General features: G+C 43.6%; 1 protein-coding gene across 2 annotated transcripts in view; it reads right to left on the reverse strand.

Moving 5' to 3' along the window:
- Positions 1-3594: 3594 nt before the first annotated feature.
- Positions 3595-24932, reverse strand: part of TOX3 (TOX high mobility group box family member 3) — a 100557-nt gene continuing 79219 nt past the window's right edge. For both annotated transcript variants that reach the window (XM_090259532.1, XM_090259531.1), the window contains exons 4-7: positions 14776-15045; positions 9932-10159; positions 8304-8384; positions 3595-4821 (exon numbers count right to left, since the gene is read on the reverse strand). In XM_090259532.1, coding sequence (XP_090115658.1) covers positions 4144-4821; positions 8304-8384; positions 9932-10159; positions 14776-15045 — 1257 coding nt within the window. In that variant the 3' untranslated portion in view covers positions 3595-4143. The remainder of the gene's footprint in view (positions 4822-8303; positions 8385-9931; positions 10160-14775; positions 15046-24932) is intronic.

Below are 24932 nucleotides of genomic sequence, written 5' to 3' on the forward strand. Positions count from 1 at the left end.
CAACCAACACAGCTTACGCCCACTCACCAGCTTGAAAACTCAGGGAAGTGTGTGTCTTCAGGGCCGCCTCAGAGTCGGCAACGCTAACTAGATTTGAGGGAATGAGGAGAAAAACGTGAACAGTTAAGAATACTTTCTATGACGATGCTCATCTGGTTGTGTACCTGTGTGGTGTTCCCACGAAGACGCGCTGGTTACAAACGTGCGATATTTGATGGGTAGAATCTACAAATAATGAGGAGTCTGTCTACATCGCAGAATTAACTTTTCTTTACCTTCTATTATTAACAGATACAAATCTCATTGAGATCCCCTCATTTTCCTAACACTCAGCCCCAGGCTCTTATAAAGTCTGCCGTCTTAAACACTTTTTAAACCTGTGCCTCATTAGCCCAGCGATTTTTGCCATTAACGTGTGCGCAGTGCACGCGTGGCTGTGTGCGCACGTGTGTGCCTGCTTTGGAGAAAAATGAGATCCTTCAAGCAACCCAGAACGCGGAGGGGAAGAGCGCCCGCCCACACTGTGTCATAGCTAATAAACTCACGGTGACTGCACACTGCATTCTTCGGCGAGTGCATGGAAGATCAATAAATATGGGCAAAACCCACCCGGCTCCCCACTTTCCCATCCGATCCGAGGAGGGCTGAGGCGGCTAGCGCCACTGTGTCGAGTGTGCCGCAGCCCAGGCAGGCAGGTGGTGCTGAGACGCCATTCAAACTTGGCCTATTCAATCCCCGCTCCTCTAACTCCCCATTCATGCATAGCAAAACACCATCTGGTCCTATTTTGCCTCCAGCAATCACAGCTGACCAAAAACGATAATAACAGCTGTTGCAAAACAAAAGCCAAACAAAGGGGGTGGGGGTGGGAGGCGAGGGAAGGTTAGATTGAAGTCCAGTGCTGAGAAACGCCCCCACGAAAGCAGGACGTGGAGAGACCAAGCAGACGTCTGCAGCCGCTGAACGCAGGCGGCGGAGGGCTTCTCCTTAAACTTGACGCAGGAACCCATTTGTCCAGAAAAACCTCCTTCAGGTGGTAAGACAGCGCAGAAATGATGCCGCACGCGGGGGCATTTAAGCTTTTGTTCTTGGAGTCAGGAACTAATGACCCCGTGTCGGCTAAAAATGAAAACTCCGTCTGTTCTTTCATCATACGACATACAGGTTAATGCAGGGAGGAGCACATGCTTAGCCAGAGTAATAAAATAACACGCACACGGCAGGGGCGCAGAAAACGTGTGTGATTGGGGTGCCGGGTGCGGGAGAGCTTCGTTAATGACAGTAGGCCACTTACGAGGGGCGGCACGAAGGCTGTGTAGGTGCCCCACTAACCCGAGCCCACATTTCACATGCTTACTTTTCGTTACCCTGATTTTTTCCTGCCCCGTAACAATAACAACAAAAAAACTCCCTGAGTCTCTGGAAGAGGCACTAGAGTCACATGTAGAAATTGAAATATAAGTTGATGCATAATGCATCTAGCGAATCCCGAGAAAAATAATTTGGTACCAAGTTTGGGGGAATTCTTTTCATGATTCAAGCCTTTTGATGTTTTATATATATAGTTTTGCCTGATGATTCATTTTTTAAACTGTAGGAATTGGGCTATTTTTCTCCTTGAAATTGACCCTCAGTGGCTTAGCAGCATTTAATCAAATGTGGTAAAACCCAAGATTTATAAAATCATTTAATAGATGTTACAACACCTGCTTCTAACTGCAAACAGTTGAAAACAGACTTCACTTGCAATTAAGTCTGATCACTAGTGACATTTTCTTTTTCCAAACAATACTTCATGGGCTTTTCAAAATGACAATTATAGAACCAATACACAATTACTGTCACATGTAGTTTAGCAATTAATTTTGAAGACATTTGTCTAAAGGTTTCACAACAGAATATAAAATGGCTCTCATTGTTATGTAACGTTAGTTTCAATTCACAGAAAATCTTTTCCCATCAGCTCTGCTTCTGACGGGTCTGATGCAGGCATGTCCCTTCTTTGTGGAATACAATTGCCTCCCTTGTAGATGTGATTAGGCATCATTGGAAGACTGTTTGAACACTCGTACCTGTCAACTAATGCATCTTATGAAAAGCTTCAATTTAGACATAAATTTTTCTACAGCAAGAAATCTATAAATTTATAATTAGAATCTCTTGCTGTTCAATATTTGTACATAATACAGCATAGGAGAGGATGATGAAATATTGAAAGCTGAATTCATTATTCACAGCCCACAACATACAGTAAATATTCTCTGAAATATACAACAACCTCGGGCATCCATATTTCATCATCGTTGGCTGCCTTGCACACGGTAACTGCGGCCACTCCTCCTCACACCCTCGTGTTTTCTTTTTCCAGATTAGGATTCTGGTCAGGGTTGACACTTGCTGTTTTTAATTTTCGTTTTATCATAAGCAGTTTAAGACTGTTGCCAGTGGTAATTTGCAATTTTTATCAAGACCTCTTCATTATAGCTTCTGACACGACAGATGCTGTAATTAATCATGCAAGACAACTGGGGATCGCGGTCACACTGTTCTCAAAGAGGAGCCAGTAAAGAGCAAGAAAAGGGGGGCAGAAATAGGCACCGAAATAATTATTTTGGCTTAAGAATTAGCATTTTAACAGGGACAGCAACACGGTGCCCACTAGCCCCGGCCCCTCATATTCGAAGACCATTGCTTTTCCCTCTTTGCTTACTTTCCACTTGCACGTGAACAAAAAGAGAGTTTACAAAACTATTTCCAATTGTTTTTTTTTCCCAAGGGCCCTGGTTTGGGGCCATGCCATGCAAATTCTTAGCTCTAAGTATCGTATTTCCAATCGAAAATGAAAGACGAGCTGGAGCCCAGATAAAAGTTGGTACATCGGCATTATTTCCCCGTCTGATACGTATTGAAGGAAGCAAACAGGAAATGCGACATATCATTTTATTTGAAAAGTGAACAGTTTCCTGGTTGTTGCATCAAAATACAGTCCACGGGTTTTACTGAAATGTGTTTATTCTATAGCAAGGTAAAAGCATTTTTGTTTTAGTTAAGCAAAATACAAACAACTTAATTGCTGCTATCGGAACTCATAAAAAAGTATAAAACAGCGTAAAAACACAATAAGCAACGTAGCAATGAATGATTCCTGTCACCGGTGTTTACGTTAAAGCCTCGTTTATGAAAACTTTACAACACATGATATGAAAACTTACAACTTTGAAAGAAAATATTTACATTGATTATTCGTTGGGGTGCACCTTTTAAATAGTCTACCAGTATTACGTCATAATAAAAACTCTTGCTTTTTTTTTTTTAAATCTTAACTTTTGTAATAACTGCTTTCATTTAAGTTCATTTCCCTTTTAAAAATACAGTGTTTTTATTTTTCGAAACTTGTCACTCAAAACACAGAATATAATATTCACATTCTTTCCCTCTAAGCGGAATGAGTATCATGGGCTAACAGTGGTCAGAGATATTGTTACAACATATACGGTGGGTCTGATTTGGAGGCGTCGTGGGTAAAAAGTGGAAACGAGTCAATAATTGCATCTAATCACTTGCATTTCTTCTCTGGAGATATTTAGGGGGGGGGGGGAAATAAGACCTTTGGCAAAAGTCTGTGATTTATATTATTTTTTGCATGACAAAAAAAATGCCATCAACTCTTCATGTCATACAAACGTTTGCATGAAACTGGAATCCTCATGTTCAGGTAGTTACAACTGTGCTTTTGATTGTTAGGGTTTCAGAGTCCCCGCAGCCGGGAGGTGCGGGTTTTTGCACTCCGGGAGAAATAAGGCCATGTTCTGTGACTCAGAGAGGCCAGTTTCTAGTCCTCGGGATGTCCCAGGACTCACGGAACGGTCCGATTCACATATTGTAGGTAGAGCCTGAATAAATAAAAAAGGCATCACAGAAAAGAGCGCAGCTTCTGTTGCGTAAAAGCGCAGCGCGGGCCGCCAGCCGGAGCGGGGCGCCGCGCGCGGTAGTTTATCGCCTATCTAATAGACACTTCCGAGGACCATGTGATCTCTTCCACGTTTCTGCAGAACCAACAGCGACTCCCGGGCCCGGCCGCGATGGTTTGCCTGCCACTCGCCTCCGCGGGCCCGTCCGTCCGTCCGTCCGCCGCGCGCGTCTTCAGAAAATACTGACCTGCGGTAACACCTGAGTCTGTGTCTGGGGCTGTATCTGCGCCTGGTGCTGCTGGGAGGCCGGCTGGGGGCTCCCGATGGCGGCGGGGACCGGGGACGTCATCTGCGGGGCGGCGGGCGAGTGCTGCCGCGGCGAAGGCTGGGACGGGTGCGGCAGGTGCTGCAGCTGCTGCAGCTGGAGCTGCTGCTGGAGCTGCTGCTGTAGCTGCTGCTGCTGCAGGTGCTGCTGCATGTGGTGCTGGAAATGCTGCTGCTGCATCTGCTGCTGGATCTGCTGATGCATCTGGTGCTGCTGCAGCTGCTGCTGCTGCATCTGCTGCAGCTGCTGCTGCTGGGTCTGCACGGACGGGCTCGCCTGCGCCGAGGGGGGCCCCGAGCCCACCAGGGTCGTGCCCAGGGAGCTGATCAGCGGGGCCCCAATGTTCGACGGCATGTTGGCCGCAATGGTGACCGACGTGACGATCTGGTTCATGGGCAGTCTCATGGTCAAGGGCTTGGGAGCGATCGACCGAGGGAGCGACTGCTGCAGAGTCTGAGGTGCGGCCGCCACCGCTCCGTGTTGCGACAGTGGAGGGTTGAGAAGGAGGGAGGATGTCAGATTGGTGGACGCCAGGGTCTGCTGGACAGAACGAATGGTCTGGGCTTCCGCTGACTCAGCGGCTGCCTGCATTGGGGGAGGACCGGAATATTAAAATACACGGCTGGTTAAAATCTTTAAGTATTTTTTCAGTATGGCCACTATGATTCATGCTTCCCCGGACCCAAGCCCTTGCTCACGTGACTGTTTAACTTGTCCCAGAGACAGAATGAAGTCCCCCACCTCTTGCCTGGGACTGGCCTTGTGCCTTTGCTCTGCTCAACAGAATGTGGTAGAAGTGGAGTCTCAAGAGGCCTTGCCCCCTTCCACACACACTGTCTCCCGGAACCCACCAGCCCAGTTACACCACTACAGAACCAGCCAACTGACGTGTATGTAAACAGTCCAGTTCCCCACCCGTGACCCCACACCTCCATGCTGACCTCAGACAGACGGGCAGAGCTAAGTGACCCCGCCCGGCACACCTTCGATCTGAATAACCAGCCAGCCGACTGGCACTCTCTGAGATCAATCCTTATCTTTCTAAGTCATTGGCTAGGCAGCTACTTGTTACTCAGCCATCCTGTATAAAAGATGACTGATACACATACTTAAAAGCAACAATTCTTCACCATCTAAGTCTGCACCAGCCTCTCCACCAAATATGGACACTAAAGCGCAGACTGTGGAGGCACAAATCCACCTCTAAGACTGAACAGCTCTGGTTGGGGCAAGTTCATCCGCCCACTCGTTCCTCAGTTTCCTTACCTAGAAAATGGGGTTGCATGGTATTTACCGCGGGCAGAGGTTGTGAGAAATAAATTAATGCATACGCGTGAGGCATTTAGAACAGTGAGTGGCCCACAGGAAGCACTTAGTAAATATTAGCTCTTTTTATTAACAACTACAGCCACCGGACAACATCAAAGCCCTGTATTTCCATGACGACTTTGTAACGGCGCTCAGCTGAATGTAAGAACAACATAATTGGATCCCTCGGAGGTGCTAAATTGAAGTGCTTTACAATGTTAGAAACAGCTTAGTTTACCAACTACTTGCAAGTATTTCCAGAATGTATCAATGCAGCCATGGAGGAGGGAACAATATTCAAAACGCATGTGACCGAATAACCTGTTACATAAAGAACCAATCTGGGAGTCAACGTGGAGAGAAACTACTTGCTCCATTTTGCACTGAACGCACAGAGTTGCTTCCCCCAAAACATGTTTGTCACTAATGCGACAGTGATTGGAGTGATTCTTCTTAAAGACTATTTTTTCTTCTTATTCTTCGAAAAACTAGGGGCCTTTGGAGAAGGGATCATGGGAGCATCGTGGAGGCATCAGGCTGATATCCTCTATCTTCAAATGATTCTGAATGTATACTTCTAGGTTTTTATTACTTGGACTTACAACATCTACTCTTAGAAGTCACCATATACACACGGGCAGCCACTCAATGTAGGAAAAGCTGACGGCCGCTGTGTGAACACGTGGTATCACTGGGTATTAAGCTCCTGTTCGTGTTTTGGTCGTTGGGAAGGCGGGAACTGAGAGCCGGGTCACAGCCCGAGAAAGCAAGGCCTCCGCTCCGACTGCAGAAGCCTAAGTTCTACTCACACAGGACGCAGCCCTACTTATTATTTTCAATTTGGAGGTGGAAACCTCGCTCCCTGTAACCTCCCCCTTGGAGGAGGTCTTCTGGCTGAGACGCAGAGATGAAGCGCAGGCCTCCCTCGCATCTGGGGACCAACGTCACGTGCTCCCCAACCCTCGCTTCCCTGATTCTTTTGATTACTTGACTGCAACTTGATTTTTAGTCCTCATCGTGGTGGGGGCCACCCTCTGGTGGCCTTCCCTTGGTCACCATTCCTCTTTAAACTGCAGGGTCCCAACACAGAACCACTCCTTCCGGTGAGGCCAGCATACCAAGCAGCTGCTTCGCCCTTGTGGTTTAGGTGGAAATGATCCTAAACTTAAATTCCAAGGACTATTTTAGCTGCCTCCCAGGTCTCTGAATATACAGTTAGGGGGCCCTTTAACTGCTCTTACCTGAGGAATAGATAAACAAATGAACAATATTTTAGATTTATTCTTTTAACATCCCATCCTACTGACTTTTCGGAGTCCACTCAATTCCATTCAAAAATATTTCTGAATCCAGTGTCTGGTCTCCAATGTGTAACTTGTCACTTTTCCCCTCCAAGTCAGCTGCAGAGCTGATGATCAGCCAATCACGGTCACTATTTCTGTCAGGCCCTGTGAGTTACTGGCTCTTGGCTGAAGTCCATGTCTGGTCAATTACTCAGGCTCTAATGCACAAAACCCACCTCTACTGCTTCTGGGTAAATGAATGAATAAATAATCCACTGAAGAAACACACGCACATCGTCTCTCTATTCACTTCACTATCTAATCAGCCATCAACTACACCTCAATTCTGGAGATCGATAGCCCAGTCAGCTGTTTTCTGCCAATGACAAATCTGAGGCCAGAAGCGGGATATGTGTATCTTTAGATGTGTGTCTTCCAGAGTCTCGGGAAAAGGTTTTTCTATTGGCCTGAAGACTGTTTTCTCTTTCTAAATAGGTGGAAAGTGTCTCACCAGCCATCAAAGACTGGAGGCCCTCCTCTTGACCTGATCCTGAGCAGATGCGCTTGGTAGATGTTAACATAAAGAAGAAACAATTTGGGAGAAGAAGAGGAAAATGGAATAAACCCTTTCAAATGGCTTTGCCACCAAGCCTACCATGCCCTGAGGCCGGCAGGTACAAACAATGACACAGAAATGGAATCTCCGCTTGCCAGAGGACAGACATCCAGATAAAACCCCTTAGCTCAATTTATCCTCCCCAAAGCCTCTCTAAATTCTAGGAAGGCTAAAGACAAAGTTAATTAAATGTTAAAATAATACGATGTAATAGCTCAGGCTCCTTTTGGATCAAGGTAATCATAATCTAGACTGACATTTGCTTTGGGATATTGGTGCATTTTATAATACATCAGGGTTCATTGTATACTCTATGTATAATACATATACAGTTTTTTTTTTTTCCAGAACTGGGAGCATAATTTTATCTTAAATAATCATGAGCTTTATTTATTTATATGACATGGAACAATCTGGTCAAAAACGCAACCTCCCCTTACTGCAATAATGTAACCGTTGGAGAATTTATGATACGATGTCCAAAAAATGCCTGACAAACATGCCCCCCAGTTTAGGAAAAAGATATTCACACACATCTCTGTCTCTGATGAAAAGAAAAAATAAGAGGCTATTTAGAATTTTCCCAAATAGCTTCAACACACCTCGCATCAGTGAGTCCTTTGGAAACAATTTTGATTTCGCCACTTAAATTAGTTCAATTTATCCTATTTTTCATGCCACCATGCCAGTAATCCATAATGGAAACACATGTATGAGTTATTCAAGAGGCTTTTCGGTCAAGTCTGAGGGGAGTTGCATTTATGTTTTCAATACTCCAGGGCTAGGGTCAAGGTCACGGTCAGGGTCAGGGTTTCCAACACTGTGACTCTCAGAGACTGGCCTCCCCCACACAGGTTTACCTTAGAAACGAGGCTGGCCCTGTACGCAGCCAGGGCCTTCAGGTATTCCTTTTTGGCTGCTTCTGTTTTCCTTTTATATACCTGTTAAAAGACCACAATTAGCACCACGCATCCTGAACCGTAAAATCACTGTTGCATGATTTTGGTCACAACGTAACTCACATGATTCACATAAAAAGCTGGTCTTTGTGGCTTTGCTATAAGTAAACACACACATACACACATCAAAACCCAGCCACCCGCACTAGGGCACAATTTTGATGTTTACTGTGACAAATGAGGAAAAGCTTTCAGGTGGTATCACAGATTCTTTGAGAGTAACAGCTGAGGGCCTCACGCCACGGCAGTCGATTAAGGTAGCAAGGACCCAATTTGCTGCAAATGGTGGAAATTGCGGAAGGTAGTATCTCCAGCAACGTCTTCTTCCCCTCCCACACGCTGCTAAGCTGCACCAAATCATAGAATTAAAACACCAACAACAGGCAGAGCGTGTGAAGACAGAAGACATGGAGGCCTCCTGGCCCTGGCTTTTCTTTGGCAGAGAAAAACGGTCATAAATAGTAAACATGGGAGATTTCCATTAGTGAGACCCCTGAGTCCCATAAACACCTCCCAGCATCCTACACCCAGAGGCTTCTTTTTCTAACGATGACCTGATGGCTGGGTGCTAGACCAAAGCCCAACTGTCTTTCTCTAGGAGTTTAAAATTAGATGCAGCAGTTAGTCAGACCCTTAGGATTTACAGGTCGGGGTCAGAAAATCACTGTTACACACAGCAACTCCGCTCCCTGCGAACAAACAGGCAACTTCTACAGTGGCTCCAGCCCCCCAAAACCAGCTGGTCAAACTCATGTTCGTGACTGGGGGAAAAAGAAAAAATCAAGGGGTTTCCCCTCTCCGATCCTGAAACAATTATTCCATGTTCTTACTAGCAGGGGGTCTAGTCTTCTGAGGCAACATCAAGGTAACTCCTATTAACGGTCATTGGAGTTTCGTGCAAGGACCAAGGGGAGGAGTGAGCCCCAGGGGGTCATCTTTCCTGCACTGTGTGGAGGCATCACCCCAGGAAGAGAAGAGACTGGGTCCTGAGGAAGGACCTCCCCCCAGGGTGGCTTATCTCTCAGTACCTCTCACGCTGCTGCACTTTCAAATGAACCCGGAATAAAATTTCAAATGCCTGGGGGAAAAGGCTGAGGCACGTGGAGGCGGCTTCAAAGTTTGGAAACCCACCAGGACGGCACGAGAGTTCAGACTGATGATCAAAGGGAAGGCAAGCGGGATGGACCTCAGCGCTTTGTAGTGCCTCCCACGAACAAAGCGGGAAGAGAGTCCGCGTTGTGTAAAATGAAGAGACTATCACCAAAAGTTTATGCCTGCAGGGTCCGGCCTGGCTTTCCTCCAACTCACCTCTGGATGGGTTCAGAACACACACCCTTATGGGAACAGAGAAATCCATATAACTGGAGGGTGGATTTGGGTTCATTATATGTGTTTTTTTTTTAATTCCATACCTTAGAAAGGCTTTCAGGGGACGCAATCATATCAAGTGACTGAGTTCACTCGGAAAAGACGCAAAGACCACTCTGGCCCCTTTTTAGTATCGCGGCCGCGATGGAGCCTCGCCTTACCTGCTTCTGCTCCTCTCCGAGGCTGTCCCACATAGACGCTACGATTTTGGAGACCTCCCCAAAGGTCGCATTGGGGTTTTGACCTTTAATTGCAGCCTGCGTGTCTCTGAAAAACAGGGCATAGGCTGACACTGGCTTCTGGGGCTCGTTGGGATCTTTCTTTTTCTTTTTCTTTGGAGTCTTGGGCTTCTTGCCAGAATCTGGAGCGGCCCTTTTCTCTCCAATGGCCTGCAAAGCACGAAAGACATTCACTGCCTGGGATGTACTTGCAGAGAAGGCAGCAAGACCGACTCAGGTCCGTGGTTATTCTTTTAAGGTTTCGGGAAGTGTCATCCACAGATGAATCACTGCCCAAAGCAGGGGAGGGACGAATTTGCTTAGAGTTGACTGGACAGCAGAGATTAGCATTTAGAACATTGATTAATGAGATCCAGAAATGTGCTCAATATATTTACAACAGATGCTCTAAATAGCAATTATGAGTAATGAAAAGCAGAAGTCTCCATACCAGGCGATGCAATATATATATGTATATCCATCCTAGGCTACACATGTACACATAAACAAAATAGTTTACATTCTCAGGGGTTTTAGAAGTAAACCTAAATAATATTCAGGATGTTGATCATATTCAGATATGATTCCTTGCCATAGTCACATGCCATATGTATGATGGGTCTGAAATGATTTTCTTTAGTTTGATTTTTTTATTTTACCAGAATGTTACTTTCCTAAATGGTCTCCAGAAACTCAGATGGAAATTAGCTACAATCCCCTAAGCTTGTACAACAGGGTGAGGTTATCTTTATTTTCAAAAAGAATAACTTCCTAAAAAATAGGACATCAGGATATGTAAAAATGTCAAAACTCCTTTAACTGGAGATAGAAAAAATAATTGATACTCTTCATAAAATGAAAAACCTGTAACGGGGCAATAGTTGATCTTAAACTCACCCAGACTCAAGGGAAGACCAGGAAGATTTTTATTAGATATGGTCAGTGGGCCTGCCCAGAATAATACTGCCATGCAGATGCCCACACTTATTCACAATATAAGTTCAGTGAGACCAGAACCATAGAAATGATACGGGTACAGCCTTCCAACCCTATAAACTGCTGCCCTCCAGATTCACTGCTACCACATCCTAGATTCAAAGATTATGTACTTATCAGAGAAGCAGGCTAGATGATTTATCAACCTTGTTTCATCCCCCTAGATTCTCATATGACTCTCTTGAAGACCATTTTGCAGCTAACTTCATCAAGAACACTGAAATGTTTGACGAAATCTGTCTTAAAAGCCAGCCTTCAGCAAGAGCCACAGAGATCGATTCAAGCTACTAACAGATTGGTTTTTAATGGCCTTGAGTCTTAAATCCTAATTCAAATTTTCTAAGAGTATCATTACTTTCTGAATGAAGGTCATTTGAAACTTAATCCAATTTGCTGAAATTCTTGGGGAGGGCATGGGTAAGTAACGTGTCTTTGAGAGCGTGTAATGCTCAAGATGTTGGGAAATCAATAGTCTGCTTCTAGGTGGACTTACTGTTTGCACCTGTGGAGTGGTAACAACATTCATACCTTATGGGGGGGAACCCCCCAAAAAACACACCAGAATTTTCTTCTGTGTATACAGGTTTCCCCTGCTAGGTGAGTATGCTAGGAACCCCTCTGTATCAGTGCACCAGCAGGTGTTGTTGTGAGAGGCTGTGGTAGGCTTAAGTGAATTTTTTTTTAAGGCTCTTTCAACGCATTTGCCCACACTGCTCTGAGTGTTCAGCACTTTTTGAATGAAAATGGCATGACCCCCCATGCCCCACCCTCTCTATTCACCCCATTTCTCCTCAAGTGACTTTTTTTTGGTTCCCCTGGAGGAAAAGTCTTCAAAGGGGAACGTTTTGCTGATGTAGAAGAGGTGAAACAAAAAAATGGCAGAAGCACTAAAATGCATCAATATCAAAGAGTTCAAAACCCGTTTTGAGCAGTGGGAAGAACATCTCGATATGTGTATTGTATCAAATGGAGAGCACTTTGAAGGTGACTAAAGTTTAAACATATAAGAATAAATGCACAATTTTTTATAAATAAATTCCAGGGTTTTGGGGGTGCCCCCTCATATACAATTATTTTACATACTTTAGATAGAGTTAAGCCATATTTCATCTCTCCTCCAAAATACCATCTTTGAGAACTCGCACAATTAATTTAATAAAATTTTATAGAACTCATAGTCTTTTTATCTAAATTTTCAGAATAAGTGAGACTTGTTTAACTCTAGTTAATGAATCTGAACTTGCAAAGGAGTCAGATGCCTTTTAGACAGAGCTTCAAGTGAAGCCAAGTTTTCCTTTAATGAAAAATATTACCTGAACCACAAGAAAAAAATATGTACACACAGATTTTTCTGATTGAGTCAAACATCTATATTCTTTTCCTGGAAAAAAAAATGTGGCAGTCTTTGTGCCAACAATAATACTCTGACCAATGGCAAGAGGAAAGTAATTTCCAGGGTGGCTTTTTTCAAAGAAGATGAATTCAATTTCCTTCTCTGTAAAACAACATTCAACTATCGAGAACTTTTAGCGTCTTTCTTGGATAAACGTGACTTGTCCTAATCATCATTACCTTTTAAGAACGAACCAGAAATGCAGAATCTCCCAGTTTAAGTAAAAGCTCAGAATTAACTCTCCTAAAGAAACTTTTTGGTCGTTGATTCAGAAGGCTTGGGAAAGGTGAAGAAATAGCTTTACCCCAGAGAGACATCATCAACAATAAAGTTAATCTTCCCTTCTCTGCACAGTTGCTGAAAAGATAAACTGGATTCCTCGTCTTTACATAAAACCTAGGTCCTTGCTAAAAATGGAACAAGCTTAGGTGGGAGGTGCAGGAAAATTCCCCTGGAGACAAGACTACTTCAGACTGGCACCGAAGGAAGTATTAAAATCAGTGGAAATGTCAGTGAAAGGGAAGGTGTCTGTCTGGACCGCATAATGACCATTCATAACGTGGCTGCGCCCTGACACCCCTAGAGTTTCTTTAGTCATTAGTGTTGACTGACCTCAGTGAGGTCCTCGAGGGAGCACTGTTAGTGCATTTGCCTGCCCTGGGTCCAAAGGGGGGCCAACAGGATGTGGCTGAGCAAACCCTCCTTCTTGAAATCCCGATCACGTGACTCTAGCCTCCCCACCTCTTTGCATCCTCTCCGCCTTCTCTTGCTTCTCTTCTTCCATTTGCTACTTAAAAATAAATGATGCTCAGGGTTCTGGCCTTGAACTTGCTCCTTGGACACTGAGACGTTCTGATTATGTCCACATCTTCACGTTCATGTGCTGATGGCCCCCAGTCTATAGATCCATTTATAAGGAACTGAGTTCTTTACTCAAATGGAAGCGTCTCAAATTCAACCCAGGCCAACTTCTCATCTTTGCAATGGGGCAAAAATAATATTCCTCTCCTTTGGGGGTGATCCTCTCATTTACTGGTATTCATGTTGGCTCTCAAAGTAAAACCCCATTTATCTTCTACTTCCTTCTAATTCCAGCAGGTACCAAACCTTAATGATTCTCCATCTTAAATGTCCCACTAATCTGGCTCCTCCTCTCCAATCCTTCCTTTGCTACAGGGAAACACTTCATTAAAAGAGCCTTCTGATTAACTTCCTTTCCTCGGGTCCCTCCTTCTGTAAAGCATTCTATATACAGGTGAAGTTATCTTTCTAAAGTATAGATTTGCTTTTGCCATCCCATTAGGCAAGAAATTAATCAGCTCTCAACTACCAACAGGGGACAGGCCACCACGTTTCAGCCATTTCCTTCCACAACTCCCATCTTTCCTCCCCAATATCAAACTGTTCATGATCCCCATAAATTCTATGGGGTTTCCATTACTCCGGCTACCACGATGCTGGCCTCTCTCTTCTGCCTCACAAACTTTTATGTATCCTCTTAGACCTAATTCAAATACCACCTCCCCAATAAAGTCTTGCTCAGATCGCTCTCCCCGGCAGAATGTCAGGACACCAGATACATCAATTACACCACTAACCACTACGGCAGTTTCTCTCCAACATGCTCTTCATCCGCAGCGGGGAGTCCCCTGAGTAGTAAGTCTTTTTTGTCTGTTTGTTTTTTTGATTCCTCCTACTGTGTTCTTCTTCCTCAAAATTGCTGTGGCTATTCGGGCTCTTTTTTGGTTCCTTATAAATTTTTGAAGTATTTGTTCTAGGTCTGTGATCTGAGTAGTAAGTCTTTAGACCACCAATACCAAGTACAAAGGCAAGCACACAGTAAGTGTACAACACATAATTAACAAATACGGAGTAACTGTGGACCTAGGATAAGTGACTTTCATTAAAAAGTACATTTTTCTAGACCTTCAGAAAACTCATGCCTGCAACTAAGTTTTCATCTTGAACCATGTCTTATTTAAATAGTATATGCTTTCCACGACAGAAGCAAAGCTGTAAGGCAATGGAAACTTCATAAATGATGAACACCACCGAAGGTGCAAGGCTGTCACGTGGGGCGGCAGTTCACCCACATGGCCATGAAGGCAGACCCAGACCACATTCAGAACTCAAGTCTAAGGCCAGCCTGCCCTCCAGCACATTCAGAATGAGGCCTGCCGGAGTGAAATGGCTTGCTCAACGCCCTACAACCAGTAGCAGAAGCCAGGCCTCCCGATGTCTGGTTGAATACCCATTACACAGAAAATAAGTAAAAGGGAAGAAAAATGTGACCATCGAATATGTCAAAGCGACTGCAAATCCATGAAGAGAAAGCAGACGGAACCACGAGTGAAGGTCAAAGACATGGGCGTGGATCCCGAGGTCTGCGCGGACTTACTCTGCTGGCCTCATCGCCGTCCTCTTCGTTGATGGAGCTGGAAGGGGAGGGCGTGGCCGACTTGCTCGCGGGCGGGGAAGGAGATGTGTGGGGCACACCGGCTCCTCCCAAATTCAGCCCCAGCTGGGCGCTGAGCTGCGACTGGTTGATGGTGGTGAGCTGGGCAGGAGGCATGATCCCAGAGCGGGCAGCGTCAGTCATGTGGACGATGGACCTCATGATCAAGGAGGGGTCCTGACGGTACTGGGACACTTGCGTGTGGCTCTGATCCTAAAGAGGCAATGGCAACAGAGGACACTCCTTTAGGCTCTCTAAGTGGCAGTGAATGAAATGGGTGAAGGAGGGGAGCAGGTACCAACCTCCAAGGATAAAATAAAGAAGTCACTGGGACATGACGTACGGCATGGGGGACACAGTCAACAATACCGTGGTGCGTATTTGAAAGGTGCCAGGGGGTAGATCTTAGAATTACTCACAGCAGAAAAACAGATGTGTAACCACGCACGGTGATGGATGTTCACTGGACTCATTGTGGGGACCATTTCATAATATGCACAACTATCAGATCATTATGTTGTACACCTGAAGCTATTAACAGTATGTCAATTATGCCTCAATAAAAAGAAATCAACGAACTTACAATGTTCCCAGGTCCTTAGATTTAACCTGTTGTGATTTTGATAGGTCTCACCTACCCCAGGGTCAGGACTTCTATTAATTTATTAACTAGAAGGGACTCATGCCAACAAGTTGAAAGGTCAAAAGCACAAAGCCCAAATTTTCCAACCTAGTCTATTTCACTATAGAATTGTCACTGGACGACTTTTTAAAAATCACTTAAAAAGACCATTGGCAACGGAAAGATAAACTTCCAACTCTTGCTCCTGATTGAAGACACTGATGAGAAGGGGAGTGGGGACAAGCAGAGGCCCGTCTCCCACAGGCTCATCAGCTGGCTGGCCGTCCTCCTCACACAGCCCTGGTGGCGCTGTTCCCGTCCCAGCTCTGCCAGGAGGGGACTCCATGCTTTGGGGGACCCTCTCTGCAAGCCCTCCGCAGTCCCTCTGGTTCTGAGTGACGATGTCCACGGCACCTGAAAGCCGTTCCATGTCTTTAGGACTGGATATCCCTTTTTTCCATCCTAAACCTTCGTTTTCTTTTGTTCAACCCACCCCGATCTAATGTACTAATGGGTTTTTAGGAATTTGTATAAAGAAAAGGTCTGATCATCAGAATTCATTTCTGTTTTTGGCAGTTGTAGGAAAGGCTTCAGAGTTGTTGCTTCTTCTTCTGCTTCTTCTTCTCCTTCTTTTTTTTAAATTCCAAAGAACCAAGAAATGAAGACATGCTTTTCAAATGACTTACTTCAAGGCTTGTCATTTCAAGTGATTCTGTGATTGCACTGAAACCAAATTCTCTTGACTCACAGTGACCCGGAATCTAATTTTATACACAAGCCTATGAATTCTTAACCGCTCCTCTTTTGAGTCTTTCTGAAAAGGCTGGGTTTTGTTTTTAAAGAAACAGATGAATTGTAAATAACTAAGCTGGAACGTCTGGTTTGGTAATATGGGGTATATAAATGCCACTAGATAAGAAGCCATAGCTCTTGACAGGACACTAGTCGAGTAATTATGATCTGCCACACTACAACGTTATCACGAAGCTTTTTAAAATAATGCATTGGATTCACATGTACTGACCCAGAGCAGGGCTTCTCAATCCTCATTCCTAAAATACTGTTTCAGAGTACTCTTTGTCATAAGGGCTGTCCTTTGCATCATGGGGACGTTTGAAGGGACCCTGGCCTCCACCTTCATGACAGCAACCACCCTACCTCTCCCTACCAGTCATGACAATCAAAAATGTCTCCAGATAGTGCTAGCCCTGCCCAGGGTAGAGCAAAATTGCTCTTAGGAGAGACCACTGACCTAGTGTGACATCCTAGAGGTAGTGAGTGAAAAAAGCAAGTCTCAAAACAATTAAAATACAGGCCCTCTTTGTTTAAAAAGGAACAAAAGTGTATATCCAAACTCTTCACAATGGTTACATTATAAGAAGTAGAACTGGAGGAGTCAGGAAGGGGAGCATCGTAAATTTTTCCATTTACAAAAACACCAAACAAAATCAGTAAAGTAAAATACTTTAGTCTGGAGAAATCTAAAAAGGAAATCTACAAGTAGGTGAAACAGCCTGTAGCTAATTGCTAGGGCTTGAATAGTAAAAATATAAATTTTCCATTTCTCAGTAACTTCTGAGTTTGCGATTTCCTGTGGAATCCTGGAGAAAGCTATCCTCTGCGTCAGAACCAGCCCACTCTCCCTTGTCTCGCAGACAAGACTCTTCTGCCGTTCTTAAAATATGACATTCCACGGTCACGTGCGTCCCACCGCGGGCTTGTATCACAAAAGCGGATTTTGTATTCTCAGTCTGTCCTCACTTTTTATTCGCAGTCTATCACACATTTAGCTGTCTCTCTTCAAAAGTGTGTGTGTTTGTCTGTCCACTCTTCTACGTTCTTTTAAAGTTCTACTTTGCTTTCTTACGTCACTTCTGCCCCCCAACTACCGGGAATGAAGCTCTCACATTCTTACTTTTACTCCCCATATACACCCGGAATGCTTTATAAAAGTCCTTTCAGACTTTTTAAAATCTAAATGTTTAAAAATATCTACAATTTCCAGAGAACCTTTAAATTAAGTGTGTCAATTCTGACTACATAATAATAGCTTGGTTAGGTCGCCGACCGTAAAATAGGACACGATGATTTGCACAGCCTTCTCGTTTACAGAGGAGTGCTTTGGTTCTCTTGACCCCAATGCCCGTGAAACCCAGCACATACAGCTCCCCGATGAACTCATCCCACACCTAGAGGGCTTCGGATGGGGCCCACAGTCAAGCAGAAGGTCAAGAAGTCAGCGTTCTCGGCTTCACCAGCGCCTCCTGAGTTTCACTGGCAACTGAGACCTGTATGCGCGCCTGGTGGCCCACAAGCTACTGCTGACAAATAGCCAGGGTTCCCTGTGTGAGAAGAAGCATCTACCGGATGCTACCACGTGCCAGGGTTTGTGCTAAGCCTTACATGCGTGTTCCAGGTGAACCCTCTAAAAAGCCTCCTGAAGGACAGGCTGTCCTGCCCATTGTCAGGTAAGAGTGATTCTCGGGACCCTGGAGCTGACCAGGGGGGCTCGATGGAAAAACTGCCCCAAGGAGCCCCCCACATGGCCTCAGTGGTGAGGCAGAGGGAGACACGAGTGGGTGTGTGGACTCCTCCCTCTAATGAAAGTCACTCCATTTTCATTTGTTTTATAAATTGAGATTCCTCATAACATGTCACTAAAAAATATAAATAAATAATAATAGGGTTCTCCTACCGTGGAGAGAAGAATGAAAATCACAGTGACGATAATGGTGGTAGCGCCAAGGCCTTGCCAAAACCTGACGTCATCCATCGCTTTCAAATCCAAAAAAAAAAAAAAAAAAAGCTGGCCATGTCTTTCTCGTCGCCCAGAGGGCCTGTAAAATATTTTCAAGTAACCTCTGAGCCACATAATCGATGCATCAAGTGCATAAAAATTATGAGTGTTTGTCATGGTCCACGGTTATCTGATAATAACTTCCTCTGTGTGAAGATTACAGCCTCGGAAGATTAATGGTAAAAATGTCTCTTAGAAGATTCAAGGTCCTTTAGGACGACCCATCATTCCGCACAGCCTTGGGGAATGTGGGAGTCCTTAAGAGCGCTGATCATTTCCCATAAGAAAGTAACCTTTGAGAGACATTTCCTTTGATCAGAGGCTATCCAGTTAGAGAAAGATGTCAGCTCAGTTTAAAGATATTTATTGTGCACCTACTATGCGCCAGGCAACAGGACCCAATATGTCAGTGCTCATGTCTTTGAAAATTACCTTGTCACTCTTTTAACATTACTCCAATTAAACACAATTTAGAATGGACTAATAAATTTACTATAACAATGGAGAGACAAGAATAATTTACACATGCTCCTCCAAAACAGCTCATGATTTTCCCTACTAGTCACAACACGATAAGGAAATGTCTATCACAGGTACACATTTCTCTTTCATGCTTAGCATATAACCTAAAATATTGAACACCTTTTTGTAAATCATTACCTCTCAGTTATTAAAATGAAATCTTGAAAGAATTACCAATGATCGCTGAGAATTAGTGAGAGGCCGCCACTACCCTCTCCAACAATAAGGGCTGGGCGCTGGTAGCTTTTTGCCTCCTTTTGCAATTACATTTTACACGTGGGGTTCAGCTGCATCATTCGGGGAAACCTCGTTCTCTCTTCTTGGTCTCCTCACTCTGTCCTCTAAGGGACGATATTGGGTAAGAGTTTCTCATAATTATTTGTTGGGGGAGGGGCTTCTTAGCACCTCTGGCCTCTACCTGCTAGATGCCAGGAGCCTCCCCTCCCACCCCAGGTTGTGACATTGACAAGTGTCTCCTGGGGTGGGGGGAGGGGCTGTCCCTCATTTGCCAACTACTTCACTGGACAAATATAAAGGAAGCCATCTGGAGCGGTTAAGGGGGAGTAAGGAGGGCAGCGTTTTTTTTCTGCGTACATGAGAACCTTGTGCATGAACAAGATGCAAATTGTGACAAGCATTATGAAGAAAATACATTGGTTTTTCAAGAAATGGATATGTCTGTGGGAGGGTCAGTAGCAAAGCCCTCTCAGGGATGACATTTGAGCTGCTATCTAAAGGATGAGGCAGGGCCAACCGTGAAAGGAGGAGGGGCCAACCGTGAAAGGAGGAGGGGCCAACCGGGAAAGGAGGAGGGGCCACCCGGGAAAGGAGGAGGGGCCAACCGTGAGAGGAGGAGGGGCCACCCGTGAAAGGAGGAGGGGCCACCCGTGAAAGGAGGAGGGGCCAACTGGGAAAGGAGGAGGGGCCAACCACATAGGAAGGAGAGGTGTATTCCAGGTTAAGGGAACAGCATGTGCAAAGTCCGAGGTGGGAGAAATGGAAGGAGGCTAGTACAAATGGCGGCAGGGTAGGGAAGGTAGGAGTGAAACGCAATGGGGTTGGAGAGGTGGGAATGGACCAGACCACACACAGCAGGGAAGTCAGGGGGTGCTTCCCCGAGGAGGTGTCCCACTGAGCTAAGGTGTAAAGGGAGGGTAGAAGCTAACAAAGCCAGAAAAGAGGGAAGGCCTCCCAGGCAGAGAACATGTGTGAAGACCCAGGGATGTGGAAGTACATCATGGATAATACAGGAGAGGCCAGTGCTACTGGGTCCCCAAAAGCTGGAGAGACAAATAATGACCATACAGTGACGGGTCCTGAAGCCCGTCCGGGGAAGTCTGGACTTTGTTCAGTGTGTAAGGAAGCCACTGAAGGCTGAAAGGTTTGGTATCTATCCCGTGGGGTTATTCACTCCAATCAACACTGACCGTAACTCATGAGCAACCCATCTAAAGCAATGGTGCACAGTTGGATTTATATATAAATAATATAAATGCTAATGTCAACATAAATACAGAGCCTAACATCTCAACCTATGTTTTGAAGAGTTCTCTTTGCAATCAGAGAAGGTCATCGGAGTGGGAAGGCTGTGAACTTCTCATAAGAAGCGCATCGCCTTCTGTTTGCCTCTAAGTGCAATTCAGCAAGGCCTTCGTAGTTCGTGGACTGCTTGGCGGGGGCAGTGTGCAGATGAGGCTGCTCCTCTCTCCACCTGATCAAAGAGCCTCTCTGTCTTTCTTTAAAACAGAAACAAAACAAAACCAGGAAACCAAAGAACGGATACTTCTGATAGTGGTCCTTCATTTTCTTAAATGGCCCGAAACCCCGTCTATTATTGAACATCAATCATGTGAGTGAGCTGTTAAAGTCTAAATCATTTTATATTAGAAAGGAAACTTCAGATCACTAGCATAAATAAAAAACTGTGGTCACCAGTGATCCATGGAAGGTCAAATAAAGATCAAGGAAAAAAATAATTATCAAGGAAAAAAAAAGTAATACCGTCAGAGTCCATGTAAATCCAAAGCCCTGCCCTAGGCTCTGGGCTGGAGTTCTGCCTTGTCGTATTTACGAAGGACAGAGGGAGGTGTGAAGGCCTTACCAGCCCCAAATGGAGGCTACCTCCTGGACTGAATCAAGGTTGAAGGGGACTGAGAGATGAAACCCGTCCTTCCTGTGTTGATCACCATTATGCTACCACGTCCATACTGTATATGAGATATGTGGGGGCCAGAGGTGAGGAGGGCAATGGACCCAGTTTGCTCATATTTCCTACACCAAGAAAATCCAGCCTCCCGCATCTACTCAAATCTTTCTCACTCATTCTTTCAGGCCACTGTCTCCGTGCAGTCCTCCGTCCCAGCACTGGCACCCTCTTGTACTTCCTGCAAGAAAGAGGCTTTCAAAAAAAATTTTTTTTAATTTTAAGTATCACCCACTATTATTCTATGTTATCTATTTTTACTTATTATGATGGTGCTTACTTCCATCTGGGTTGATTTTATCAAAACATGTTTAAAATCTAATATACAAATGTGTTCCATCTACTTGTACAAATAATGACCCAGAGTTAGGTTTTCATAATAGAAGATAATCTCTAATTAAGAAGCAAATAACCCAAACATATTAGTGTGACTAACTACATTTCTCACTGTGCTAGTTTTTAAATCAATACTTCTTGAGAAATGAAGTAATTAGACAACTGTCGGCAAAAATAAAATGCTTTCTATTAATACCAAAGGACTACAAGTAATTCTATGCTCAATTATTTAGTTCTGTCCAATAGCACTGTTAAAATTTTATTTCCAAATTAACAATCAACTTATACAAAAGTACTGTATTCCTAACCTAAGAGACCTTGAAACAAATAGCGATGCCAAACGCATGCCTACGATAATTATAGATCTACATACCGCAAAGTATAACTTCATCAAAATAGCTGCACTGAAATAGATAATTTTTACTTAATAACTACTCTCGGGGTTATAATCAAACATACCTGCACATGAATGTTTTGTGAAAAACAGTCTTCCCAGAAGTTAATTAATAGTTTCTTAGCAAAATAAAATTTTCAGGAGTTTATCATAAAACACTTAATGCTATTTCGCTCCGATACCCTGTAACTCCTTTGTTTTAACAAGACGTTGGCTCCGTGCTTATTATTTTACTCAGCCCTAAATTAAAATTTTGGAAAAAGGAATTCCATTTTTACAGCTGCTGATACTTGAAACACCTCTGGTTTTATTTAGTAGTCAAGGTTTGCTCTTAATAACAAATTAAATATCCTTTCATTGCCCTTTCATTCATTCATATATTCAGCAAATAAAATATTTATTGGAAGCCCAGTGCTTTCCAGGCCTGAGGATGAGAGCAGCCAGCAAGACAGGCGAGGGACAGGACAGGCAAAGGGGACCATCTCAAAGGGTGACAGGCGCTGTGAACAGAAGAAATGGGGGCAAAGGTACGGAGAGGAGCGCTTGTCCCTCTGAAGAAATGCTGGAGCCACCAGGCCGGTTTTATTCGAGAATCTGAGTGACATCAAATGGTGTCTTTCCTGTCACCGAGCCACTAGGAAGTACTGGTGATGCCACAGTATCATAGGTCACTATCGGTTACATACATTAAAAAGAAGTAACAGGTAAATAAACCAGAGCATAACTTTCTGATAGCTCCTGTCCTGGAATGTTGTACATCAAGCAAGTAATCACGTGTCACTCCCCAACAGCTAACTGGGTTTAACAGAGCTTCGGAGCACACTCCTCCTTCAATAGATGGCCCTGAAGTGAACGCAACCGTAAAGACACCGCTTCCGTGATCAGGGGCAGTAGGCCAAGAGTGAAGAATATTTATTTCAAGCTTTGTATGGGAGGAGGTTATTTCGCCCTACAGAGAAAGAAGAGAGGTAGCTTGTGCCCTGGCGGGGGGGCTCGGTTGGTTGGAGCATCATCCTTTACACGAAAAGGTTGTTGGTTCAAGTCCCAGACAGGGCACATACCTTGGCTGGGTAGGGATGGGGCGTACAGGAGGCAACCACTGGATCTCTCTCTCTCTCTCTCTGTCTTTCTCTCTCTCTCTCTCTCTCTGTCTTTCTCTCTCTCTCTCTCTCTCAAGTCAATAAACATATCCTTGGGTAAGGGTTGTATTTTTTTTTTTCAAGGTAGCCTGGGCTTCTTGGGCATACCAAGATATAGTAATAGTTAACATTAAAGTTGACTTTTGATGATAAACATCTTTAAAGTAGTCTATTAGATTCCACGACTTTTTGTAAGTATGTTGAAGAAACACTGATAATCAAGAAAACAATTTTAGGTCCTGGCTGAAGAGCTCAGTTGGTTAGAGTATCATCCTGATATGCCAAGGTTGCAGGTTCGATCCCTGGTCAGGGCACATACAAGAATCAACCAATGAATCATCAGTAAGTGGAAAGACAAATTGATGTCTCTCTCTCTCTCCCTCCCCCTTCCTCTCTCTCTAAATCAATAAATTTTAAAAATATTTTTTAAAATGAAAAAAATTTATACATAGTATAATCAGTCTCTAATTATTAGAAATATATAGCACTTAGTGGGTACTCAGTAAATATTTGCTGAAAGTTAGTATAGTTTTTCAATTTTATAATTTAGACTTTGAAGAGACAGGTCCAAGTCCATTCAAGTTGGGATTTTTTTCTTACATAAGTCATGCCTTTTCTACTGTTTGCTTAGAAATAAAAATATTTTCATCATAACTTGACCAAAACTAAACATTACTGAAGTAATCATTCAATCTGTATGAGAAATTGTTGGTCCTCCCAAAGGCTAAGCGATCATCCTATGGGATTTAGTTCTGCAGACTCTACTGACGATGGCAATGAACATGTTCATAATAATAAGGGCTTGTTTTAATAGAACGTTCCACGCATTAACCACCTTAATGACCCATGAAATAACTGCTTTATCTGTAACACATTAAGCAACACTGCTAAAACAAGGTATTAATTGAAAATCTGCTATTTCTCTTAAAGCAATGTTTTCAGAATAAAAATGACCTGCTAGTCATTTTATAAAAACAAAAATAATTCAACTTCAAAATTAGAGCCCTACCAAATGATTGATGAAAAACAAAAAGTTCTAATGTAAGCCTGATCGTTTTAGATGTCTTATTTTGATATACTTCTATTTTCTTCTGATTGTCAAAAATGATACCTGTTTAGATTATGACTTGTGTCTTATGAATATTTTAAACGCTTCTAGGTTTATTCTCTGCATACTTATCTTCTGTGGAACTTCTCTCTCTCTCTCTCTCTTTTTCTCTTTACTTAACAGATATAAAGATGGCCATACTCAAATATACCTCCCTCACGTCCATCTTTTTCAATTGTCTAGCGCTGCGTTGGGACATTATGATTGTACCAGTGTGGTGGTTTCGATAAATGTATGCTATCACAATTAAATCCAAAGCACTATCAAACAGAAAATATCAGTCTTCTAAACACGAGCTACAATGTATGAAGAAGAAGTACATGAATTATCAGTGTGTTTTATAAATTCTCTCTTGGGGGGGCACACCAAATATCAGACTAGGGACAATTATTTTGCTGTCTGTTTCTTGGATATCAAAGAAAATTTTGAAATTCATCAAAGCTAACCTTCTGTTATGTACAACAGGCTAAGCTGAAAAGAATGTTAACAAGTTCAATTTTCATTCAATCAGCACTACTGCTCTCTGAAATGTTTCATTGCAGGAAAGAAATAAAAATAATCTATATGGTAATTATGAGGATGAATCCCCCAGTAACTTTCAGCTACATGAAAGGTCAGTTCTATTCAAGATATTTTATCAGTCCCCTGCACATACTCCTGTCCTGTCATTTTAAATCTGAACAGCATTTTATTTTCCCATTTACAGCTACCTGCAGAATTAAGTACTTAAGCCAAATAAGGAAAAAAAAAGAAAAAAAAAAGGAATGTTGAATGCTGGCAAAGGCTATAATAGCATAGAGATAAATCGCTCAGCTGCTCTCTCTCAAGCCTCTAGGGCTGTAGATTTTTCTTCTCCTGGTGCACTGTGGGTATTCAAAACTTGTTCAACATGATTTCATTTCATTTCAGGCACTGCCTGAGAAAACTAAATTACAGAATCAATCATACAGAAGGTCAGAGTGAGACTTCATTACAAGTA

This window comes from Furipterus horrens, unplaced genomic scaffold (assembly GCF_987537825.1).
Source record: "Furipterus horrens unplaced genomic scaffold, mFurHor1.1.pri manual_scaffold_13, whole genome shotgun sequence".
NCBI lineage: Eukaryota > Metazoa > Chordata > Mammalia > Chiroptera > Furipteridae > Furipterus > Furipterus horrens.